Source organism: Carassius gibelio, chromosome A16, assembly GCF_023724105.1.
Source record: "Carassius gibelio isolate Cgi1373 ecotype wild population from Czech Republic chromosome A16, carGib1.2-hapl.c, whole genome shotgun sequence".
NCBI lineage: Eukaryota > Metazoa > Chordata > Actinopteri > Cypriniformes > Cyprinidae > Carassius > Carassius gibelio.
In genome coordinates this window covers 2,758,194-2,780,693 of record NC_068386.1, presented here as the reverse complement: position 1 = coordinate 2,780,693, position 22,500 = coordinate 2,758,194, and the positions used below count along the sequence as shown (strand labels likewise).

Here is a 22,500-nt window from a genome sequence, read left to right as displayed (position 1 = left end):
TTTGCTTGGCCGGGACAGCCCTGTTTAACAGATAGCGTTCATTATGATGATAGCACCAGTTCTCAGACTTGAAATGTACGCTTCTAGAAGAAGTGCATGGTGTGATTTAAACATGCACTTGAAAAATGAATCCAATTGTACGGGTTTACATGGTGCATATTAATGTTGAAAAGTTCACAGACATATTTCAAGTTTATATGACTCTATAAGGAAAGGTGTATATCTTTAGATCTGGTTTAAACACCCTTTTGCTTTTAATATACAGAAAAACTTTCTAAAACAGGCATTCTTCCCATGTTTCCACTCAAACATCCTTGAAACAAGATAAGGCAAAATTGCATAAGACTTTAAAACTTGTGTATATATATATATATATATATATATATATATATATCAGAGAACATATTTGGTATTATGTTTATTTTAATATCCCCACTGGCAATGGTTTTTATTCTGGTTTTATGCATAAATCTAACAGAACCAAGTGAGGTTTATACATGAATCAAGACAAAATTTGCCAGTGTGGTAGGACAAATAAACTTAAGATATATTCTCTGAAGAGAAAAACTAAATTAAGTTTGTACTTAATTTGATATTTAGGACATTTATATGTTTTGACTGGGAAACAAGAAAATACTGATTAAGACAGCACTTCAATTGTTTTTGTTTTCTTAATTAATGAGTGCATAAATAGACATGCATTTATGAAAGAATTAGCGAAATGCTGTTTAAAAATAGTTCTGCTTGTCACACCACAGCACGTCAACTCCCCATAAGTTTTTTACATCAACTACCTAACATTTTGAAAGATGTTAAAACACAACTAAGTCTGTGCAGATGATATATAATTCGTCTGGAAAGTATGATTGCATTATTTTCAGAGTTCATTGACTTTAACACACAGTACTTAAAAAAAGCACGACAGACACCGTTCCCAAGAGAATGATCATTTTGCTCGGGTTGAATTGTGGGAAACGCAGAGGGACAAAGGGCATTTTTATGGCCATGCAGAAATCTCGTTTTGTACTCAATACTGTGAGTTTCTCTGACAGACTTTTATTATTAGAGCATATCCTGTCTCAGATGATGGTGTCACTCTGCTCTTTTCAGACGAGTTTCAGCATGTGTGAATTACTCGGAAATGACGTGTCTGAAAAGCGCAGCTCCCGATAAGAGAAGAAATGCACTCCGGATGAATTGTGGAGCTGTCTAGTTAGGGAAACGATGATGTTGTACAGCATCATTTAACAATTCAGTGGTATGAGAGACTGATGTGTGTGTTGTGGCATTTAATGACTCTGGGCTTTTGTTCTGTCAGTCTATGTGCTGTGTATAAACTATTGGGTGACGATGGATATAAACTGACACATACATCAAAAAAGAAAATTTCCTGTGACCAAGTCAAAGCACATCAACATGTGTTGTGCTCAAATTAGTAAAGAGATTCTGGTAAAGCAAGCTTTATATATCACACCCTATAAATACATATCCCAGCTACTCAAAAATAACTGATAACAGTCATTTTCTGGCTATATAAAATGAAACTATGTGAACCTGACATAATTGTAATCAACTTTTGTTTTCTAAAGAGCTAGTCATGCTAGTTCCAAATCATTTGACTCTGTAAGACATTTATTGTGAAAATTTTTACTACACTTTTCTGTTCCATTCTTGCATAAAGTATTTGATTTCTGATAGGCTACAATGGACATTTTGTTCAAATAAAAATATAAAAAAAACACATAGAATTCCATCACTGACAAATAGTTTGAGATATATTGTCCAGACCTATTCTTAAGCAAATTTTCATTTAAGTAACATCATTAAGTATAAAGGTAATACAAAGGTTGTTCTACTTTCCTGGATCTGAATCGACAATACTGGACAAATCTTAGAATTAAGACCATGTTTAGTTGCCATATTCTAATTAATCTATTTAAGTTGCAAATGTCAAGTCTTACTAATAAGGCATAATTAAATAATGTATGCTAGTTCATTTCTCAGTTTATCATCTGAATTTCACAAATATATAGATTAATAAGCTGACCCATACTCAGAATTCGTGGTCTGCTTTTAACCCATCCAAAATGCACACACACACACACACACACACACACGCACGCACGCACACACACGCACGCACGCACACACACACACACACACACACACACACACACATAGCAGTGGGCAGCCATTTCTGCTGCAGTGCCCATGGAGCAGTTGGGGGTTCAGTGCCTTGCTCAAGAGCACCTAAGTCGTGGTACTGAGGATGGAGAGAGCACTGTACATGCACTCCCCCCACCTACAATTCCTGCCGGCCCGAGACTCGAACTCACAACCCTTCAATTGCGAGTCCGACTCACTAAGCATTAGGACACAACTTCCCTTGTATAATCGGCCATCAGCATGAATACTGACTGTTTGAGCATCTATCAGTGTGAATGCTGTATTACTAGCAATCTCAGGATGTACTGTAATTGGCATACATGGTTAAATCTTTTGTTTTAGTTATTACTCAATAAATTCTTATATTTTTCTAGTGCTCAAATAAATCACTAATACAATGTCTAAGACTGGCTCTATTGTTTTATAATTGAAAAACTATGCAGACATTGGTTTAGAAAAATGGTTGCAGGAATCAAATTTTTCATGGCATCTGCTTCAGATTTGAAATAGAAACTCACGACACAGGTGACGTTCAACCCATTACTTTTCTGGATTGCTCTAGGAATGATTTCATGTATTTTTATATGAAAACAGAGACTTCAGTGTCTATATTATCTTTTTGAGCATTATCAACTCTGGATGATGGATAGTAAAGCCCAACGTGTCTTCTTTCCAAAGTGACCTAAATTGTGTGTATACCACACTGAAGTCAAGAACTGTTGCAATTTTAAGTTAGGTAGAGCACCTTCAGCTGTGAGTCCCAAAATGGGGGGTGCAGGTTAACAGGTAAAAATCTGTGGCATTTCTTTCCATCGACTGGTCATTAGCTATTGCAAGGAAATGCTTACATGACAGTAGTGATAAACACAGAGTTTAAAATGTTTTTAATAAATGTAGGGAAGGGACTTTTACTTTGTAATAACTCTTAAGCAGGAGCAAAACCACTGGAGGAGTAATTATTTAAAAGTGAGCTTCAAACAAACCGAGGTAAATCAGCCACAAAACAGAGATGTGTTCCTTTGGAGTTTCGCCTGTGTTCAATTAATGCGACAGCCCCACCCATAGCTGCTGAATTAGCCCTATTCATCTCCGTTAAAGCGTTGAGAGGTGATGCTTCACTTTAACTGCACCACACCATGGTTCATTTTCCTGCTAATCAGCATTTAGTGCTGTGAAAATCCAGGTGTGAGACTACTGTTGCAAGTTAAATCTGTTCCCAGTTTTAGACTTTTCCCCCTGAAATCAACCATTAATTAGTCACAAACATTTCTCCTCCATTTCTAACTGGCTTGTATTTGTAAAGATACAGTTAAAGAGAACGTTTAATTAATTAAACATGAAAGTCACACCTTTCAGAGTGTTGGAGAATACAGATGTAATGGATGTTATTTTTTCCCTCCAAAATCCAGCGCCACCATCAGATTTGCTCAACTCTTTATCACGTTAATTAGCACCTCAATCCTGTCCTTTTTGCAAATGACGCTAGGTGAGAGGTGCGGGTATAATGGTTTAAAATGCACAGAGCTAACGAGTTATTCATCCCTCCACAGCTGTTCCATCCATTCAAACACTTAAAACCATTTTTTTCTGGGTTTTATCTTTATTTTTTCCCCTTCATGATGGCTAGCTAGGTGTAAGTTTAGTGTGTATGTACGGTTGGTCTAGTGACGTACTGTTTTGTGGCAAGGCTTGGTCTCGGTTTGGCTAAAGTAGATCTAGGTGGAAATTATTAACAGGTGTGAGAAGCCCAACTTGAAGTGTCCAGCAAAGGACTTTCAGGCTTAAATGTTAGCGGCTTAGCCGCTTAGTTGTTATACCATACCACAAACACCTCTGAAAATCTTTGTTAAATTAATCATTGTTAAAAGGATTTCAGACAACTATAAAACACATTTCACTCACGATCAGAGAACAACACCATTTGGGTTTTCGAGTAACAGAGTGAAATGGAATCCATTAACCCACTGGTTTTGTTTGAGGACACCGATTTTACATTAAACAAGATGCAACCAAATGCAATATTGAAATTGTTATGCCCTTTTACTGGCTAAAAGAAATAATAATTATACTTTTCCAGAACTGAAAAAAAAAAAGCTGCTGCAATTAGATTTACAACTTAAAATTGGTTGAGATTACTTAAATAGCTAACTTATTAATACTAAACTTATAATTTTAAGTCAAGCATGAACACCAAGTTACAATGCATTACAGAGACAACACATTATTTACACTTTTTTTTTTTTTTAAGACCTTCTTGATGTCAATTTAGATCTGTGCATTATGACTCACAGCCTATAAGAAACTCAACACAGTTTGCAAGAAAACCGCAGGTAAGAACCGTACTGACCGTGATTGAATTGCATAACGTGGAGATGAACTGCAGGGAGGTGCTGCTGTTTTGGTCACTGCATAAGTGGAGCCATCAATGTGAGTGGTGTTGCTCATCCTCGAGTTATTGCTTTAAAATGAATGCAGGTAGACAGGCTTCGAAAAGGAAAATAGGTTCAATTAGTACTTCAGATAATAAGAGGCCACTTCAGCTAAATTTCCTGAAAATGAATAAGTGGACACCTAGTGAGTAAATGGCTATGGTTGTGTTGTTCAGAGTATTTTACCCCGCCTGAACCATTCCTGCAGGGGGAAAAAAATAGCATAAGATTGTGGAATCTTAATATTTTTTAAGAAAACTCCAAAAAGTTAATTTGTCAGGTCTGCTCGCAATATTCATTATATTGCATTATATTTTATCAGTAATGACCCAAGTCAAAACAGGGCTTAAACCTCCCCTTGTAAAATGTTATTGTTTGCCAGGTCAAAAATCCAAAAAGTTAACTTAATGCTCACTGAACTTAAAATGTTTTTGGAATTTACATAAAACACACTGAAGTAGATACAGTCTTTACGAAAATGTCATGCTTTCCTTTAAAAACGTGTCACAATGCCAGGGTGTTGCTGTTATATGAAGCATTTTTAGCCAACGCTATCTCACAACCAATTCTTAAGTATTTTACGAGGTGGCTTATTCGTACGAATTTGTACGACCTCACTCGTACGACTTTATACGATTTGTCAAACGGTTAGGTTTAGGGGAGGGGTTAGGTGTAGGTCATTCGTACAAATTCATATGAATTGTGCAACTCGTAAAATACGTACGATTTGGCAACAATCGTATGAAATTGTACGAGTGTGATCGTACGAATTCGTACGAATAAGCCACCTTGTAAAATATGTATGGATTTCCGTGAGATCGGGTTGTTTTTAGCACTTTGCTACATGGTTTCTAGGTGGTTGCCTTTTGACAAACGTCAAAATGTAGCTTAAATCTCCCCTTGTGTGTCTATGAGATTTAAACTTTTTATTTTTCACCAGACAAAAATACTTTTTAAAGAAAACTCCAAAAGATTACCTTGTTGTCTGCTTGTCAGCTCCTAAAATGCACACTAAATTTGCAAAATGACTGAATTTATGACACAAAAAAAACACTAAAGTAGTTATTTAAGAAAATATGTAGAGCTTGTCTATTCAAAACACGTCCAGGCTGTTCCTGTGTTAGCACATTGCTACATGGTCCAATTCGGCCTAAAATCTTCCTTTGTGGGTCTATGTTTTTTTGAGGCAAAAACATTCATATTTTAAAAGAAAGCTCTTGTTTGCTTGCTTCCACATTGATCAATAAGTTTTTTTTTTTTTTTTTTTTACAATTTACAAATGAAAACACACTAAAGTAGATATTTACTCAAATGATTCATTCATGCCATTTCAAAAAACGGGTCACAACGGTATATTTTAACATTTAGCTGTGGTTGCTAGGGTGCTCTGAATGGTTGTTAGGTGTTTGCCTACTGGCCCAAGTCAAAATATAGCTTAAAATATAAATACGGCTAAGTATTTTTGTAGTGACCAAATTGCTAAATCTAATCATTTAGAATGGTTTGTTTAGAAGTTGAGCATCAGTTTAATACTTCAACAAACCCCTAATCTTGCATATAGCCTACATTGAGAAAAGTGGTCAAATTTTAGGAAACACATTAAATAAAGGGTGAAAGTTTGAAAAAGAAAGACTGAAATGTATCTTTTATTTTATTTGTTTATTTATTTTTTGTGCAAAATACTCCAATAATACTTATTTTACAAATTTAAAAAAAGATATAGATCTCTCTCTTATTTTTTTTTTATTTTTTTTTTACAGTGTTAAGCAATAGTAAAAAAATAATGCTGGCCTTAGCAAACCACTATTTGCACACACAGAAACAGCAATTATATACTATTATGTAAACTTGTACCATCGGAACGCATCGCAGTATGCATTTGCTTGTTTTGTGCAACACCTTTAAACTTGTTCTACAGAAAAAGACAGACAGTCTAGTGTTTCTAAGAGATAAGAGACAACTGGGGACGCTGTAAAGCTGCGCTCCTGGCACTATACCATGCGGTTGCTTGGCAACATCTCAATTTAGCCGCAAAGTGGAGGTGTTTGAGATCGTCGCTGATAAATATTGAGCATGATGATATCTTGATCTCAACCGACCTGCTTTGTAGAGGGTCATCAGTGCTTTGTTCAGGTTTGAATATATTGCATAGGTTTACAGCGGGGTAAAATGGTGCCTTGCTGCACAATTACACCATTAAATTAGATTATTTTTGTAATGCACCGAGTTTGGGGTGGGTTAATTGAGCTGAGCAATGCTCGTTCAGTGCAGAGACCACAGGCTTGGAAGTAACTGATCAAGAGACTACAGATCTAATTAGTCATCAGGCCACAGACCTAAATCTGATTGGACCTCCCAAGCCCACCTGCATCTCATTAACGTTACACTCCTCGGCTGCATTCAGAATGGAATTCTAGCACACTGCCTACTATGTTCTGTGCTGTCTAGTAATTTTGAATAGTAGCATGTGAAACAATACTTAGTTTTTCAGGTTACAAAGAAAACGATGTTGGAACAAGCCGGGGGCAAACAAAAGATGACAAATAGCAGTATTGGTTGTACATTTTGACAAAAGTAGTATGTCATCTGAACCCTTTAGCATGAAAAAAATGTTTGCACAGTATACATGCTGCAAAAAAATATATATATACAAGCAGTTTGCATCTCGTGTGCAGTTTCGGAGTATTTAACCCATGGCAGGTGAGCTCTCAGATTCTGGCTACTGAGTAAAATTTTGAGTCCAGCCTTCCTCTGCCCTCTTGCCTCTTCAGATGTCTGCTCAGAGGAGCCGTGTTAGCTTTGAATCTATCAGGCTGTTTGGACTGAATGGCTCTTACAATTTTATCAGGCCATCCAGCTGTGCTGAGAGCCACTGCTGTTCGATTTTTCAACACATCTCTCCTATTTACAAGAGCAACACGTACAAACCAGGGCTGCTTTCTCTGAGGAGGCCCTGCATTGCCCTCTCCAAAAGAATATATATATATATATATATATATATATATATATATATATAGTCAGGTTAAATATTGGATGAGAAAATGGTTTATATTACAGATGTTACAAACAATTACATTTATGCAGACACTTTTATCCAAAGCAACTTACAGTGCATTCAGGCTATAAGTTTTTTTTTATCTAACATGTGTTCTCTGGGAATTGAACCCACAACCTTTTGCACTGCTAACACAATGTTCTACCACTGTGCTACTGAATTACATATAATAAACATTTTTTTTTCTTAAGTAACCCTGTCCAAGTGACAAACAAATAAAGGCCAACCCCAGTCGGCAGCAACGAATTAAAGGTTATGCCCAATTTGAAAATTTACGAGCATGAATCTTTCCTTATTCCTGATTCGCGAACCCGCTTTGAACACCCGAACTGACTCAAATGATTCGCGATCCCGCTACGAACTCCTGAACTGACTCAAATGATTCGCCAACCCGCTCCGAACTGTCGAATTGATTCAAATGATCCGCGAAGCCGCTCCGAACTCCCGAACTGATTCAAATGTTTTGTGATCCCCAAACTGACTCAAATGATTCGCGAACCCGCTCCGAACTCCCGAACTCACTCAAATGATTCGCGATCCCCATAACTGACTCAAATGATTCGCGATCCCGCTATGAACTCCTGAACTGATTCAAATGATGCGCGATCCCCAAACTGACTCAAATGATTAGCGATCCCACTACGAACTCCCGAACTGACTCAAATGATTCGCGAACCCGCTACGAACGCCCGAACTGATTCAAATGATTCGCGAACCTGCTACAAACACTCGAATTGATTCAAATGATTCGCGATCCCGCTCCGAACTCCTGAACTGACTCAAATGATTCGCGAACCCGCTCCGAACTCTCAAATTGATTCAAATGATCCGCGAAGCCGCTCCGAACTCCCGAACTGATTCAAATGATTTGCGATCCCCAAACTGACTCAAATGATTCGCGAACCCGCTCCGAACTCCCGAACTGTCTCAAATGATTTGCAATCCTGCTCCAAACTCCCAAACTGACTCAAATGATTCGCGATCCCGCTACGAACTCCCGAACTGATTCAAATGATTCGCGATCCCCAAACTGACTCAAATGATTCGCGATCCCACTCCGAACTCCCGAACTGACTCCAATGATTCGCGAACCCGCTCCGAACTCTGACATATTTTCAGATATAAATGTAATTTAAAAACTAAATGTATAATTTTTGATTTTCAAATATTGCACCTGTCAAACATAGTCTATTTTGCTGTCAATACTGTTGACGGTGTCATTTATCAGTAGGCTTTATATGCTCAACATGAAGTATTGATATTGTTGTCATGAATTGTTGTCACCTACAGTAGCAGCAGATAAACCATTGGTTATTGCATTTGTAGCTGCATATAAATAGGCTACAAAAATAATAATAAACATGGTTCTTTTTGTTCATGTTGTGAAAAAATGTATATACCCTTTTAAGTTATTTGAAGCAAACATGGCATACATGCGCATACACACATACAAAAAAAAAACTAGAGAAAGAAAGAAAGAAAGAGAGCAATGCTAAGCTAAATTTTTTCTTGCTTCAGCCAATGCCTTCTGTCACTCATGTTGTCAGAAATCACTGGCCTTAAACTATAAACATAGTACGAATGTTCCTTTAGGAGTTAACATAATCCCAGAATGCACTGTGATGAAAAAAAAGTCCTTATCAGATGGCCTAAAAGTGTAGTTAAAAATAGTTCAGTCTAACTATATATAGCCTTTCAGTGTGTAATATTGAAAGCAATTGTGAGTTGAGTTTCCTGTGCATTCGAGTCATTTATAGAATGTGCCAAATGTCAGATTTCACTTAGGCAATGTAGACATTACACAGCAATGCACTGCTGAATTCTTTACAAAAAGACCAGAAACATGTTAAGAAAGTACATGGGCAACATGAACTCAGCATTGACCCAATATCACACCTTCTGTGGCCTCCATCTCTATAGAAAGAAAAGTTAGTGAACAGAGCTACAAGACAGAGAACTTATTTTCACAGCAGTTCCAATAAAGCTCACATCATAATATGTTTATTAGTGTTTCTGCTGCATTTCCTGTTTGATTTACTGAGAAGTCCCAGGGGCTGATGGGTAATTGTTGCACACTCCCACTATAAGCCAAAACCTGCTATTATTGTGTCAACCTGTTGAGTCTTCATTTATTCTCCAGGTAAAATATTGAGTTGAGTATTCTCAAAGCATGGCTATGATCAGAAAAGCATCCTAACATGCTGCTCTTTCTGCTGTATGTACAGTAGCATGTATAGCCTACTGTATATACTTATGCTAAATTCCTGCATGTGAATGCCAAGATGTCTATTATTGTGGACCACCTAATATAAAGTTGTGAAATCTAATAAAAGAGGACATGGCAGTTTTTGAATTGGGTTGTATTTTTATGTGTTTTAGTAATTCAACCCCCCCCCCCTTTTTTTTATAATGTCTATAGTTTTTTTTTTTAATACTTTGCATTTCTATTTCAAATATATATATTTTCAACAATTTTAGTTTAATTACAGTAACCCCAGGACATAGCAGTTTTTGTTTCTAGATTTCTAGATTTTAAGATTAAGATTCTTAAGAATGGGACGAACATTGGTGGTTTTTAAAGGGTCGTTAGTGAAAATGTTTTTTCAATTTTGTAGTATATATAGTATATTAAGAACATTCAAGTAATCTGATCAGATTTACTTCAGAGTGAAAATGTAATGATCTAAAAACAAACAGGAGAAGCTTTTCTGTCAGTGGAACACATTTCAGTCAAGGGCCTCTATAGAGTAAAGAATTTTATTACAAATTTCCATGAAATTTGATACCTGCTATTAGACAGTACACATTAAAATATTTAACTTCACATACTTTAAAAGAAAATAAGCTTGCAGTAATAATGGACTTCTGTGAGTTCCACAACAAACGGTAATACGGTTTAACTGCAAAATAGTTTTTTTCTTTTCGTGTTTCATATATAATTTATTTACATACTCCCCTTCATCTCCTGACACATGTATTTGTCTATACAGATTATTTTAAGAAAAACAAGTCATTTACTGTACTGTATGTTGAATTGTTTAGAGCTATTTCCATTTAAACCTACCCTCATCCTGAAGTCTGAGTAAACAAAGCATGCTATTTTTCCTCCTATCATCTCTAAAAATGCATGCAAACAACACAGTGATGTTTTCAGGCAATCTGTGATCACAGAGGTCACCGATGATTTACCTCCATATGGGCGAGCCAGATTTCCATACGCTTCTTAGAGCTTCACCTGGAGTTCATCGGGATGTCAAAGCACCTTCTCAGCTTTACACCTCCAATCCCTGCAGATCGACTCATTAACAGGGCCTTAACACCTGCCTCTATTTACCCTTAAACACACTTCTAATACGACTTCATCCCACCTTCAGCCTGGGAGCTTATTCCTCATAGAAGAAGTGCTCTTCTGACTCGGCCTGCGCTGTGGATATTCTTTAATGCACATTAACTCAAAGATTCAGAGTACAATACAAACAGTTTAATTGTGTCATTAACAATCAGTAACCACTCCTAGTTAGAACATTTCTGCATAAAGAAACTGAGAAACACTTATAAAACAGTCAGTCGTAACAAAATAACTGGTGTTCTCATTGCAATAAACTCATAAAAAAAGAAACACTTTTTTATACATCATATTTATACAGGAATAGCTTTGAATTGAATCGTTAACCAAAGGAAGACACATTGCAAACATCGATTTCACACAAATTGCATATGTTTTTCTCTCTAAGGTGGTCTCTATAGGTTAGTCATTTACCTAAGATTATTTGCATGATAGTAAAAATTGCATACAAGATGAATTGTGAAGCTCGTAGCATGAGTTGCTTGACATACAGCACTTTTTTTAGGCAACCGTTAAAGCACATTTTCCATTTAAAACATTAAGACACTTCTGATTTTACTGCCCATCAAAATTACATTTATAAATAGAAAAAGATCAGTAAAACGAAAAGCGCCGTGTGACGGAAATGTTCCCGAGACGTAATTACATCAGAACGCAAAATAAATAATGCAGGATGATGCTTGTGATTCACATTTGAAACTGTGGAAATCCAGGATTTTACAGTGACCAAAGTTTGCAAAATAATCTAACATCGGCAGTGCCATATAGTACAAGGCATTTGTTGGCATAGTTTCTTTAAGACTGTATACTTTTTTTACAATTAATATAGATCTCTCTCTCTATATATATATTTATATTTCTTCAAACCAAATAATAAGAGTGAGCTGTTTTCCCCTGGTTTACCTGCAGGTCGTAGGGATCCAGAGACTGAGCCATCCTTTTTATTTCAAAGAGAATAACTCATTAGCCAGCAGTGCTCGACTCAGTACCTCATCATTAAGGCCTTTGTCTACCCCTCTTCTCCAATTACATGCATTTTTTTTTTCTTAAAAATCCAGTTAACATCACATACGTAAACATCAATGTCTATCAAAACTCCGTTCACTTTACTTTTTTTTTTTTTTAAATCAGTGTAAAAACAACAGACAACAAGTGCAGTCAGCAAATATCCACAGCAACATACTGTTCTCTTAAAGGAATAGTTCAGGCAAACATGAAAATTCTGTCAGAAAGTGACTTCTAAAATATCCAACTACTCTTTAATATAAAAGTGAATGAGAACTGGGGCCATCAGTGCAGTTCAGATAACCAATTTGTATTATTTATACTGTTAAACATGATATAAAATTACTCATACCATGATATATTTATGAATGATTAGTCCTATTGGTCTTAGTCCTTTAGAATAAAAAATAAATATAAAAATGATAATAAATGAAGATAATGAGAGAAGTGAGAGAAATTATATAAGTGTATATATATATATATATATAATTTTTTTTTTTTTTTCGCAACTAACATGCTTGTACTGTTAACGTGAAATAAAATTCCTCATACTACAATATATGATTTTGGTCATGTCGCTCACCTCTAACACATCTACAGTATTTTGTTTCGAACTCAAGTGTTTAATAATTTCACACTTTTTGCACTGATGTCAGACTTGATTTTTGTTTTGAATAATTTAACTAATTCTATTGGTTTGAGTCCATTAGGCTGATTAAATAAAATAAAATATTAAAGAGAGATGAAAAAAAAAAATGTTTTAGTTGATTTAAACGGGGAAACAAATCATTTACTACCCCATAAAATGACTTTGTTAAAACTTCATATATGATGCTTTTGTGCATTTTGGAGCTTGACTGCCCACGTTACCATTCACTTGAAAGGAAACAACAGTTTCGACAAAGATTTTCATTTAGGAGTGAACTACTCCTTTAGGATTTCTTTTTACATTGTGTTTGGTTGTGCAGATTACTGAAATGATGCACGAGTCTCTACAGTGAAATAATCTACGCTTTACAAAACAGTGAAAGTTCATCATCTCTGTATTATTCAGTCTTGTGTTAAAAGTCTTTTAGTTTCGTTCATGGAACACTGGCAGGAGTGAACGAGGATACGATTCTAAGCTAAAGCAAGCCGTCCGTTACTCTTTCGCCTCCTGCTCAGTTTGGGCCTGTCCAATGGTGTGCGTTTCAGGCACCAGGTGCTCTTCCATTTTAATGGAGAACATTGTGCTGTTGGTCTGCACGCTCTCGTCCAGCTCGGTCAGTAGCTCCCTCTCCTTGAAGTCCGTCAGGCCCTCGTCCTTATTGTGGTTGGAGGTGAAGCCCAGGGGTGGCTCTTTCAGCTTGCCGGCGTGGTTGATGTAGAAGCGCTGGTTCTGGAAGAACTTGATGATGGTGTGTTTGGGCAGGTCCAGCTGTGCTGAGAGTGTGTGGATGGCCTCCTCGTCCGGATACAGGCCCACGTCCTGAATGAAGCTCTGGAGGATGCCTAGCGCCTCCATGGAGATGCGGTTGCCTTGGCGGCTCTTGCAGCGGCTCTCGTCCTCGATCTCGGCGGGCGAAGCCATGGAGGGCTGCCGCGGGGGCAGCCGTGGTCCCGTCTGCTGCTGTTGCTGCTGCAGGGGCTGCTGGGACAGAGGAGGGTGTGAGGGGTGCGACAGGGGCAGCGGCGCTTGGAGCTGAGAGGAAGGCTGTTGATGAGTCTGAGAGGGACGAGAGACAGACAAACACGTTACATGTCAAACTCAAGTGAAGTTTTCTGTTAAAATACTTATAATACGTATCCAACCACTTAAGCTATTTGACAACAGTTCTGAATTTATCTGAACTCAAGTGCCCAATGATTATATTAAAGTTTCGCAACTATATGCACTTATTTATTTGTATGGAATAATTTCATATATTGGATTAAGTCCAATATTTTTTTTTTTACCTTTTTAGTGTCCAACCAAGTTGAAGTTGAAGTATACTTTTTTATTTTATTTTAATGAGCTATTTTTAGATTATGTTTTATTCATTTGAGATTTTGGCACTAATGTTAGACTTTATTAGGATTTATTTGATTTATTTGTTTGAAAAAATGAAAACAAGTTAATTGATTTACAAGTTTGGAATAAGTATCACTCTTTTTGAATGAAAGTTACTCTTCTCAGTCTTGTTTTGAACTCGAGTGTTTTTTTTTTTGTTTTTGCATCAAGTTCCTAAAATAATAAAATGAAACTAAATTAAATTGAATAAAATCCAAAATAATAAATGTTAGTGTGAGAGACGGCGAGATGAAAAATATATTTTTTAGTTGATTTTTCAGAAAAAATAACTACTTTGTGATATATTACCATGCTATATATGAAAATAACTACTTTGTGATATATTACCATTATAATATATGACTTTGGTAATGTTGCCCACTTCTAGCAATCAGATGTGGGGATTTTATAGCTTTACCTGTTTCCTTTAATGCTCTGCTGTTAACAAGAATGTGAACTCTTTCATCAGAATATTCACATAAAAGCGCCGGTCTGTTGATTCCTTATCAAGCTCTATTCAAAAGCTGTTGTTTAACACAGTAAATACAGATTCAATATGTGGCGAGATCTCATTGCGCGAGAACTGCGAGTGAAGTGTGAGTGTTATCGCTGTCTGTGTTTAGGCCACGGTGTAAACATATGACACATTTGCTCTGAAATGCACCATTGTTTGCAAGTTTAGGCCATTGTGACCGACTGCTGCTGTTTTCCATACACCATACAGACTGCTTTTCCTGGGACATTCCCAAGAGGAACGGGAATGCTTGTTACCATTTTTTATAAATATTTCAGTCTCCTGATAACATATCAAAGACACTGGAATACAATGGGCAGAAATAAATGGTACTTGAGCATGTTGTCCAGCAACATTTCTGTGCATCAAGGTCAAAATCTGACGTGTTAAATCTGAAATTCAATTTTACATTTTGAAACAAATAGTGAAGAAAAAATAAGTGTTTGCTCATGCAAAAGTTCTAGTAACAATGTTATTATGAGGTTGAGGTCCCTCTTTCAATGCAAGTCTATGGAATTAGCTTCACACTGTGTGCATAATCTTTTTAACCGTGGTAAAACTCACTATGTTTTAAGTTGTAAAAAAAAAAAAATTATAATAATATTTGAGTATGTTTTACAATAGAATCTTTCAGTATTCAATGTTTAATTCATTGTTTCTTGCCATATCCATAATTTGTGGAATTTGTCAGCAATTTCTGAGTGAAAATTCCTACACCATTTTTTTTGTTGTTGTTGTAAATGTTGAAATGATCATGAACTAACTTGCTGTAGGAGTATGTCATTTTTTTGTGTGTGTTTAATGCCAACTACTGTAGTTAACTAATGTTAACTAACAAATCCTTATCGTGAAGTGTAGTCAAATGTTTTAGTCGACATCTGAGATCTCTAAACCTCCAGCACTCATGCACACATCTCATTGCCTTAAGTGGTGAAAATGGAAGTGAATAAATGTTTTTCTTCCCCTCATGCTTTTTTCTTGGAATGACCATATGCTTGCGAGTAAACAAAATAATATCTGATCAAACACACAGCTGTAACCACAAGAACTGTGGGATTTTGTGATTAAATATGGATTCAGAATATTGATGAATTTATTCAAATAGCTAGCTGTCCTTAATATCTAGATGCAGACAAATGATGTTGCTAATGACTGTTCTGCTTACACAGCAGCGGAGCGCAAAATTAACAGCGTTTGAAAAAGTTCTACAGCACCTCCAAAACAGACTTAATTAGACAAGTTTTTGGTAAAAATGGCATTACCATATGGTAAAAAATAAAAAAAGGTGAAAAAACTGTCACATTTAGGCACTAATATGTACATCGGAGATGCTAACATGCATCTTTAATATGCACTTTTAATATGCACTTTTTAGATGTAAATAATGTATCTTCTGAAAGGGTACCGGCCCACTGCTTTTGTACCTTTTTTCTGAGTGTATATGGTGTGTGTTTGTGCCACTGACCTGTAATGGGTCGGAGGGCATGTGCAGCAGGTGAGGAGGTCTGTCCACATGGTGCTGCTGTCCTCCGTTGCTCTCCTGCTCATATATAGCGTCACGTTCCACTTGGGACAAACTAAGGAAGCGGCGGATCATGGACAGGTTCTCCCAGAGTGTGCGGTTCTCCGGGGACGGGTCCTCTTTCCAGCGCAGCAGTTCACACAGCCAGCCCTGCAGGAGAACACCGAGACGACACGTCTGATGTGAAAAGAAACAACTAAACAATAAATTCAGGCTAAAGTGAAATTTGGGGTCGGTAAGATTTTTTTATGTTTTCAGAATAGGTTTAATTATGTTCACCAATTCACTAAAAAAAAAATATATTTCTGAATTTTCTGCATCATTCCTGCAGTCTTCAGTATCACATGATCTTCAGAAATCATTCTGATATGCTGATTTGCTGCTCGAGAAACATTTCTGATCATTATCAATGTTGAAGATCATTGTGCTGCTTCATGTTTTTGTCGACAGTGTTGCATATTTTTATTTCAGGACTCTCATGAATACAAAGTTCGAAAGAACTGCATTTATTTAAAACAGAACTCTTCCATAAAATTTCAATAGTCTTAACTGTCACTCTTGATAAATTTAATGCATCCTTGCTGAATAAAAGTATCTTCATAACTTTTTTTTTTTTCAATTTTGTATTCACTGAATTGTTTGATTGAATATGTAGTAGAAAATTACATAAAATACGAGAGAACAAGTGACAATTTTAACACTACACCATTTATATAATTTTGAATTTCAAGAGTTATGCATGGCTGCAATGCAAAATAAAAACATTGTAACATAATGAAGACGTTGAACATAATCGCATAATCAATATTCATGAGTCAGCAACCAAGTTTAATAACTTCTCATGCAATTAATGCTGTAAACAAACTAAAATATGTATATATGCTAAATATAGGGTGGCCATATGCGCCGTTCATACGGGACACATCCCAGCCAGGATTTTAATTATGCCTAAAATATCCAGGTTTGGCTATTTGCACTGTGCAGGTTGATCGTTGTGTAACATTCATTCAAGAGCATTCAAGAGCAGAGCAGACAGCTCCTTATGCTTTCGAATTGCTTTCAAGTGTTTGTTCGTTTGTTTGACATGAAGCATTGTGGCAGACTTTGTTTTTTGGGGGATTTGTGCGTCAATCGAATGAACAAACACGTATGCATAATTGCTTTGAACGTTCCCTCTAGATCTCACCTTCTCACACGCAGCCCCACGATTGGTCGATTATGTACAATACCTGCATGTTATTGGTCAAACTGCTCTGGATGTTTTAGGCAATATTAAAATCCTGGCCGGGACATGTCCCGTATGAACAGAGCATATGGCCACCCTAGCTAAATATCACTGATTTTGTTTAGTTTGAGAGAGGAGCTTCTTCCTGAAAAGTACTAAGGGATTGGTTAAGGAACTGGAAAAGGAATTGGAACCATTAAATTCCTTTCAATTCCTATTCCTAATATAAGGTATGGAAAAATCTGAGTTCAGGAAAGGAAAAGAGGAAAAAGCAGCTTTAGTGTGTGTTCCAGCAGTCGAGTCCTGGCACACTTACAAACGTGATGCCCTAATCTCCAGGCCAGTGTGTGGCAGCACCTTTCATTTCTACAGGATTACCCAGCACACACACACACACACACACACACACACACACACAGGGAGCAGAAGCCAGAGCCACACCAGAGCCCTGCACGGCAAAGATAACTCAGCATTTCTGTTGTCCCATGTTCCTGCTCCTCCCAAAAACCATGTAAAGCCCCAGAGAGAAGCTCATCACAGCTCACCTTGTTCCTCTGCCACGTTTATTGTCACATTTTGTTTTATTTGCACGCGTGGGGATTTGAGTCCCATTCCTGCTGTGATGTCTGTAGCATGACGCGGTTCAAACACGCACACACCTTATCACAGCCATTAAGCACTCTATCGTAAAATAATCCTCAATCAAACATCTGCGGATAAAACACCAAACAAATCCCACTGAGGCAAAGAATGAGCTACCAACATAAATAAATCAATCAATCGTTGTACAACCAAACCGTAAAAAGTCAACATAGGTATTGACATTAATGCTGTTGTATTATAGAACAAAAACACAAACACTTTTGCATTGGACAGCCATACAGAGCAATGCTATTTGGGCCTTTAAGACCTGAAAAATCACTTGTATTTGTCTAATTACATTGCTTCCACCGTCTTGCCATAAACAGAGAGAGCTCGCAGAGAGTCGGCCTGGAAACTGTAACGTTACTGGGATTTGTTCAGCAATTCTGATAAACACTATGAAGGATAATGCATATCATTGGAGAATATGGAGATAGGAAAACTAATCATGTACATCTAACATGGACTAATGCTTGGCTAGTGATGGTAAAAGTGAATTGCGCTTCATTACATTATGTTTCAACGTTCCTCCTAAAATCATAGTGAGAAATAAAAAATTACCATTGAGTCAATAGTTCACATACAGTGAGGAGAAAGAGCCATAAAATTGTGGAGTGAAATGAATGAGAAATGCCTGAGCTCACAATGAGATCTTCTGACTTTGGTGTCTTGGCAAAAATAAGCACAGATTGAGAAACTCTTACAATCACTTTTGAAACACTACATGAGAAATATATAATAGTTTTTATTTTTTTATTATTTCATTATTAGTATTTTTTATGGGTACTGTGTGCCCCCCCCCCCCCCCCCCCACCAAAAAAAAAACAAAAAAATCTATATATATTTAATAAAAATTCAGGTCACATTTCACAACAAATACTAAATTATTAAATAGTATATTTAAAATAGAATAAATAATATGCCTGATCTTCTTTAAGCCAAATTCACATAACAAAAATGTTTATTTAAATACAACAATTTTATAATTATTATTATTTTTTTAAATCTTAATCTTAATTTTAAAACAAATTTAATTAACACCCATTTATAGCTCAACTTTATAAGATCATGTTACCCAAACATCAATAAAGGCCGTGGACGGGTGGACGGGTCAAGTGGTACATGAAGAGAGGGTCCAGGCGGCCCACTAGAGCCTCCATTGCGTTTGGGGTATAAATAGCAGTGGTACATTCTGATAAAAATATTTCTCTGGTGCACAAAGGCTGAATTCATGCGTAAGATTGACCCAGCTAAGCAGGATACGGTGTGTCTATGTGTGTGAGGGCCAAGCGGTCACAAGCTGCCAATGAGACAAACGCAGGACACTACTGTGAGAGAACAGCGTGGTGTTTATGCCCTCGTCCGGACCCAGATGAGTTCAGGAGCCCCAGACAGTTGTGGTTTTCCACATCACAGTCACATGGCACCATCAACACCTTTTTATTATCTCATTTGCTCCTTATCGTCCCCTCCGCTCACCCTGTTCTGCCAGGCCTCAGACTCCTGATACCCGTCTCAAATCACTTGGACCTTGATGTCGCCAACAGTCCCAAATCGGCCAGCATCACTGCAACGCATCCCAGTTTGCATACTTCTACTATGCACTAATAGTGTGTACTTGGGTAGTGATTGTTAAAGAAAATACCTTAATTATAGAGGGAAATTATAGAGACTAGTATTGGAGATAAGTATTTGGCAGCTTGCTATGGTATAAACTACCCATAACGAAGAGTAGGAAGCTACATTAAAGTTACAAACTAAAACAAAATTGAAGCAATTTAAGAGAGCAATATTTTCCCTAAATAACAATCACATTTTATCTGGTAGCAAAACATTATTTTAAACGGCACTCTTGGTGAGGGTAATAGCATTAAACAGCATATGAGCAGATCAATTTACACTAAATACCACCTATAAAATTAGGGGGAAAAATATTAATATATTTCAGTAAGAGAAAAAATTACGTTTTAATTATTTATATATAAAAAAAGAAGACATACCGTATACACTAGGAAAAAACATTATAAACTAAAACAAAAAAAACTAAATAGAACGTGATAAACAACGTTATAGTAAACATTTAGTAGCAAAAAAGTAAATATGTGTGTGTGTGTTTGTGTATGTGCGTGCACATGGCTGATGATTTTTCTTGTTTTGATACAATATTGATGCAGAATTATACAGTATATAAAAAATTATTACTCTTTTTTTCAATTGAATTTTATTTTGATTTCTAATTATATTTTTATTTATCATTTTTATTTATAGTGCCCACGGTTGAAGAACATTATACCTCCATACACCAAGTCATATTACTGAAGATTTGGGATGCTCTAATCGAATCTAATCGAATCTAATGTAAGATCAGCTGGTCACGGCTGTCTCCAGATCAGTGCTGTGCCCTCTATGTCACGGCTGTTGGTTTATCAGTCATCACATCGTTGGATGCCGCTCTCAAACAAGCCAGCAAGTTTACCCAAACTCCTCTATTAAACAAAAACACAAACCTGTTAAAAATCGCAGTCAGGGGGCAGATGTTAAAGAGCTATTTCCATTGTTTTTAAAAAAAGATGCTAATCCATTGTTATGGCTTCAGTGTCGAGCACGTTGAAGTAAAAACAAAAGCGAGAAGCAAACATCTTGATGTCAGGCAGAGGCCTGTAGTGTTCAGCAGACAAAGCGTTATTGTTTCCTGCTCTACCGCCCCTCCTGAATCTGGCACCGACTCAGCTCTTGCAGACAGTGTCATGCAGATCAATTCAAAAGATAATACAGTATGTTCAAACCCGTTTTCGTCTGCGTGCGGGGCCCTAAGAGCGAACCTGTGTGGGGTTTGCGGATATTCGAGCGAAGAAATTGGACCCACTGCATGCGCGTCAAGTCCATCTGTTGGCTAAAATATATTAATGCGCCAACACAGCATATGTGAATCTTCTGCAACAATAAGGATCAAAAATAGGCCAAAAATACACTGACTTTTTGGATTTCTTACTATGCAAATAGATCTGCTCCCAGTATTTATTCAAATGGTCTTGGCATGGAGGAAGAGAAAATGAGGCCAGTGCCCCAAATGAACTCTAAACACACAGAAACTCATGCGTTCACAACAGATCTGGTCAAGCGAACACTGCTACTGACTTCATCGTCAGGCTACAAACATATTTAAGATGGGAATGCATCGCAAAAACACTAACAAACCTCCAAACTCAAGGGGGCGATAGAAAGAGCTCCCTTTAACCAGCGGAGATTCTCCTCAACTGTTGTATGAGCACATTTGACCAAAACTAACTGTAGAAGAAGAGTAGAGTAAACTTACTGAAGTAAGAGTATTTATTGTTCAGCACGTTCATATTTCTCACCATGTATGTAATGCTAAAGAGTTACATGTCCTGTCTTGTTTGATTGCAACATGTAAATGTATAGCGCTGTTTTTATGAGAAATACCCTCGGGGTCAATAATGCCTGTCTGTTTGTCTATCCATCTATCTAGAGACCTGTATCCAGAGACAAAAGGGTTGTTACAGTATGTGCAGGAAAACCTGCTTAACAGCATGTATATGATGCAGTTAATATGTTCCTTGTGAGCTTTCTAGAAGTTTTAATACACTTTGACCCCCAAAAGTATTTGGATGCTTAAGCTGCATTTCAGAAATGAAACAAACACACAAACTTGTGCGGACGCCTGTTAAAAATCGCAGTCAGGGGGCAGATGTTAAAGAGCTATTCTTTCTTTTTCACTCTTTTCCATTGTTTTTAAATAAAGATGCTAATCCATTGTTATGGCTTCAGTGTCGAGCACGTTGAAGTAAAAAAAATGAGAAACAAATATTGCATTATATAAAAAGTGTCCAATTTTGTAAATATCGTGCACTTTAAGCAAATCATTTTACAAAAATTCGACAAAACAAAATGCTTTTCAGCAGATGATTAAAGTGAACAGTGAACAGAAAACAATCTGTATTTAATTGCAAATCGCATTTGCTTGGAATTTTGTCTTTTTCTAAATTTTGCCAGGTCATTTCACACAGAAATGACCTCCTATGTGAGCTTAACTGACCTTGATACAATGTCAACAAAATGATGCAAGGAGGTTGATCACAACATAATTCAAACAAAGAGCCTGCAAGGAGCCCTCGACACACAAGCAACCTATGAGAAAACACTAGTCCATCAATTATAAGCGTGTGATTGAGATTTAATTCAAAGCTGGAGTTTAATTGCTAATATCAGAGAGTAATTAAGCATATAAATCATGCCTGATCTTATTGAATTATAGATTAAAATGGTATAAAACCTGCAAATTGTACATGTCAGCTCCAACAGCACTCTTAATTAACACAAGTTTGCTTTAAAACGGCAAAAATATATCAAGTCGTTAACTTTTATGGCAGAGGCTTCTGAAGTGTTTGATGATGTTTGATTAATTGTTTTATTGCGCAGGGTCAGAGTGTAATTTTTTTTTGGTAGCGTGTGTATACTGTATACACATAAAGCAAAATAAATTAAATGGCATCAGAATACTCTGAATGAAGTATGTGGATAATTTTTGATAATTTTACAATCTTTT

The 22,500-nt window shown here is 36.7% G+C and overlaps 1 protein-coding gene and 2 long non-coding RNA genes across 11 annotated transcripts in view; all 3 read right to left on the bottom strand.

Annotated features, from left to right (window-relative positions):
* The window catches only part of LOC128031038 (uncharacterized), a 26,533-nt gene extending 19,651 nt beyond the window's left edge, over positions 1–6,882 (bottom strand). For all 5 annotated transcript variants that reach the window (XR_008188032.1, XR_008188034.1, XR_008188031.1 and 2 more), the window contains exons 1-3: positions 6,695–6,882; positions 4,738–4,797; positions 4,514–4,650 (exon numbers count right to left, since the gene is read on the bottom strand). This is a non-coding gene — a long non-coding RNA (uncharacterized LOC128031038). The remainder of the gene's footprint in view (positions 1–4,513; positions 4,651–4,737; positions 4,798–6,694) is intronic.
* LOC128031039 (uncharacterized) overlaps positions 1–22,500 on the bottom strand; it is a 115,659-nt gene that overhangs the window by 29,349 nt on the left and 63,810 nt on the right. The gene's annotated exons all lie outside the window — the stretch shown is intronic.
* The window catches only part of LOC128031037 (DNA-binding protein SATB1-like), a 53,956-nt gene continuing 42,526 nt past the window's right edge, over positions 11,071–22,500 (bottom strand). For all 5 annotated transcript variants that reach the window (XM_052619239.1, XM_052619238.1, XM_052619241.1 and 2 more), the window contains 2 exons: positions 16,010–16,216; positions 11,071–13,706 (listed from right to left, as the gene is read on the bottom strand). In XM_052619239.1, the coding sequence (XP_052475199.1) occupies positions 13,143–13,706; positions 16,010–16,216 (771 nt within the window). In that variant the 3' untranslated portion in view covers positions 11,071–13,142. The remainder of the gene's footprint in view (positions 13,707–16,009; positions 16,217–22,500) is intronic.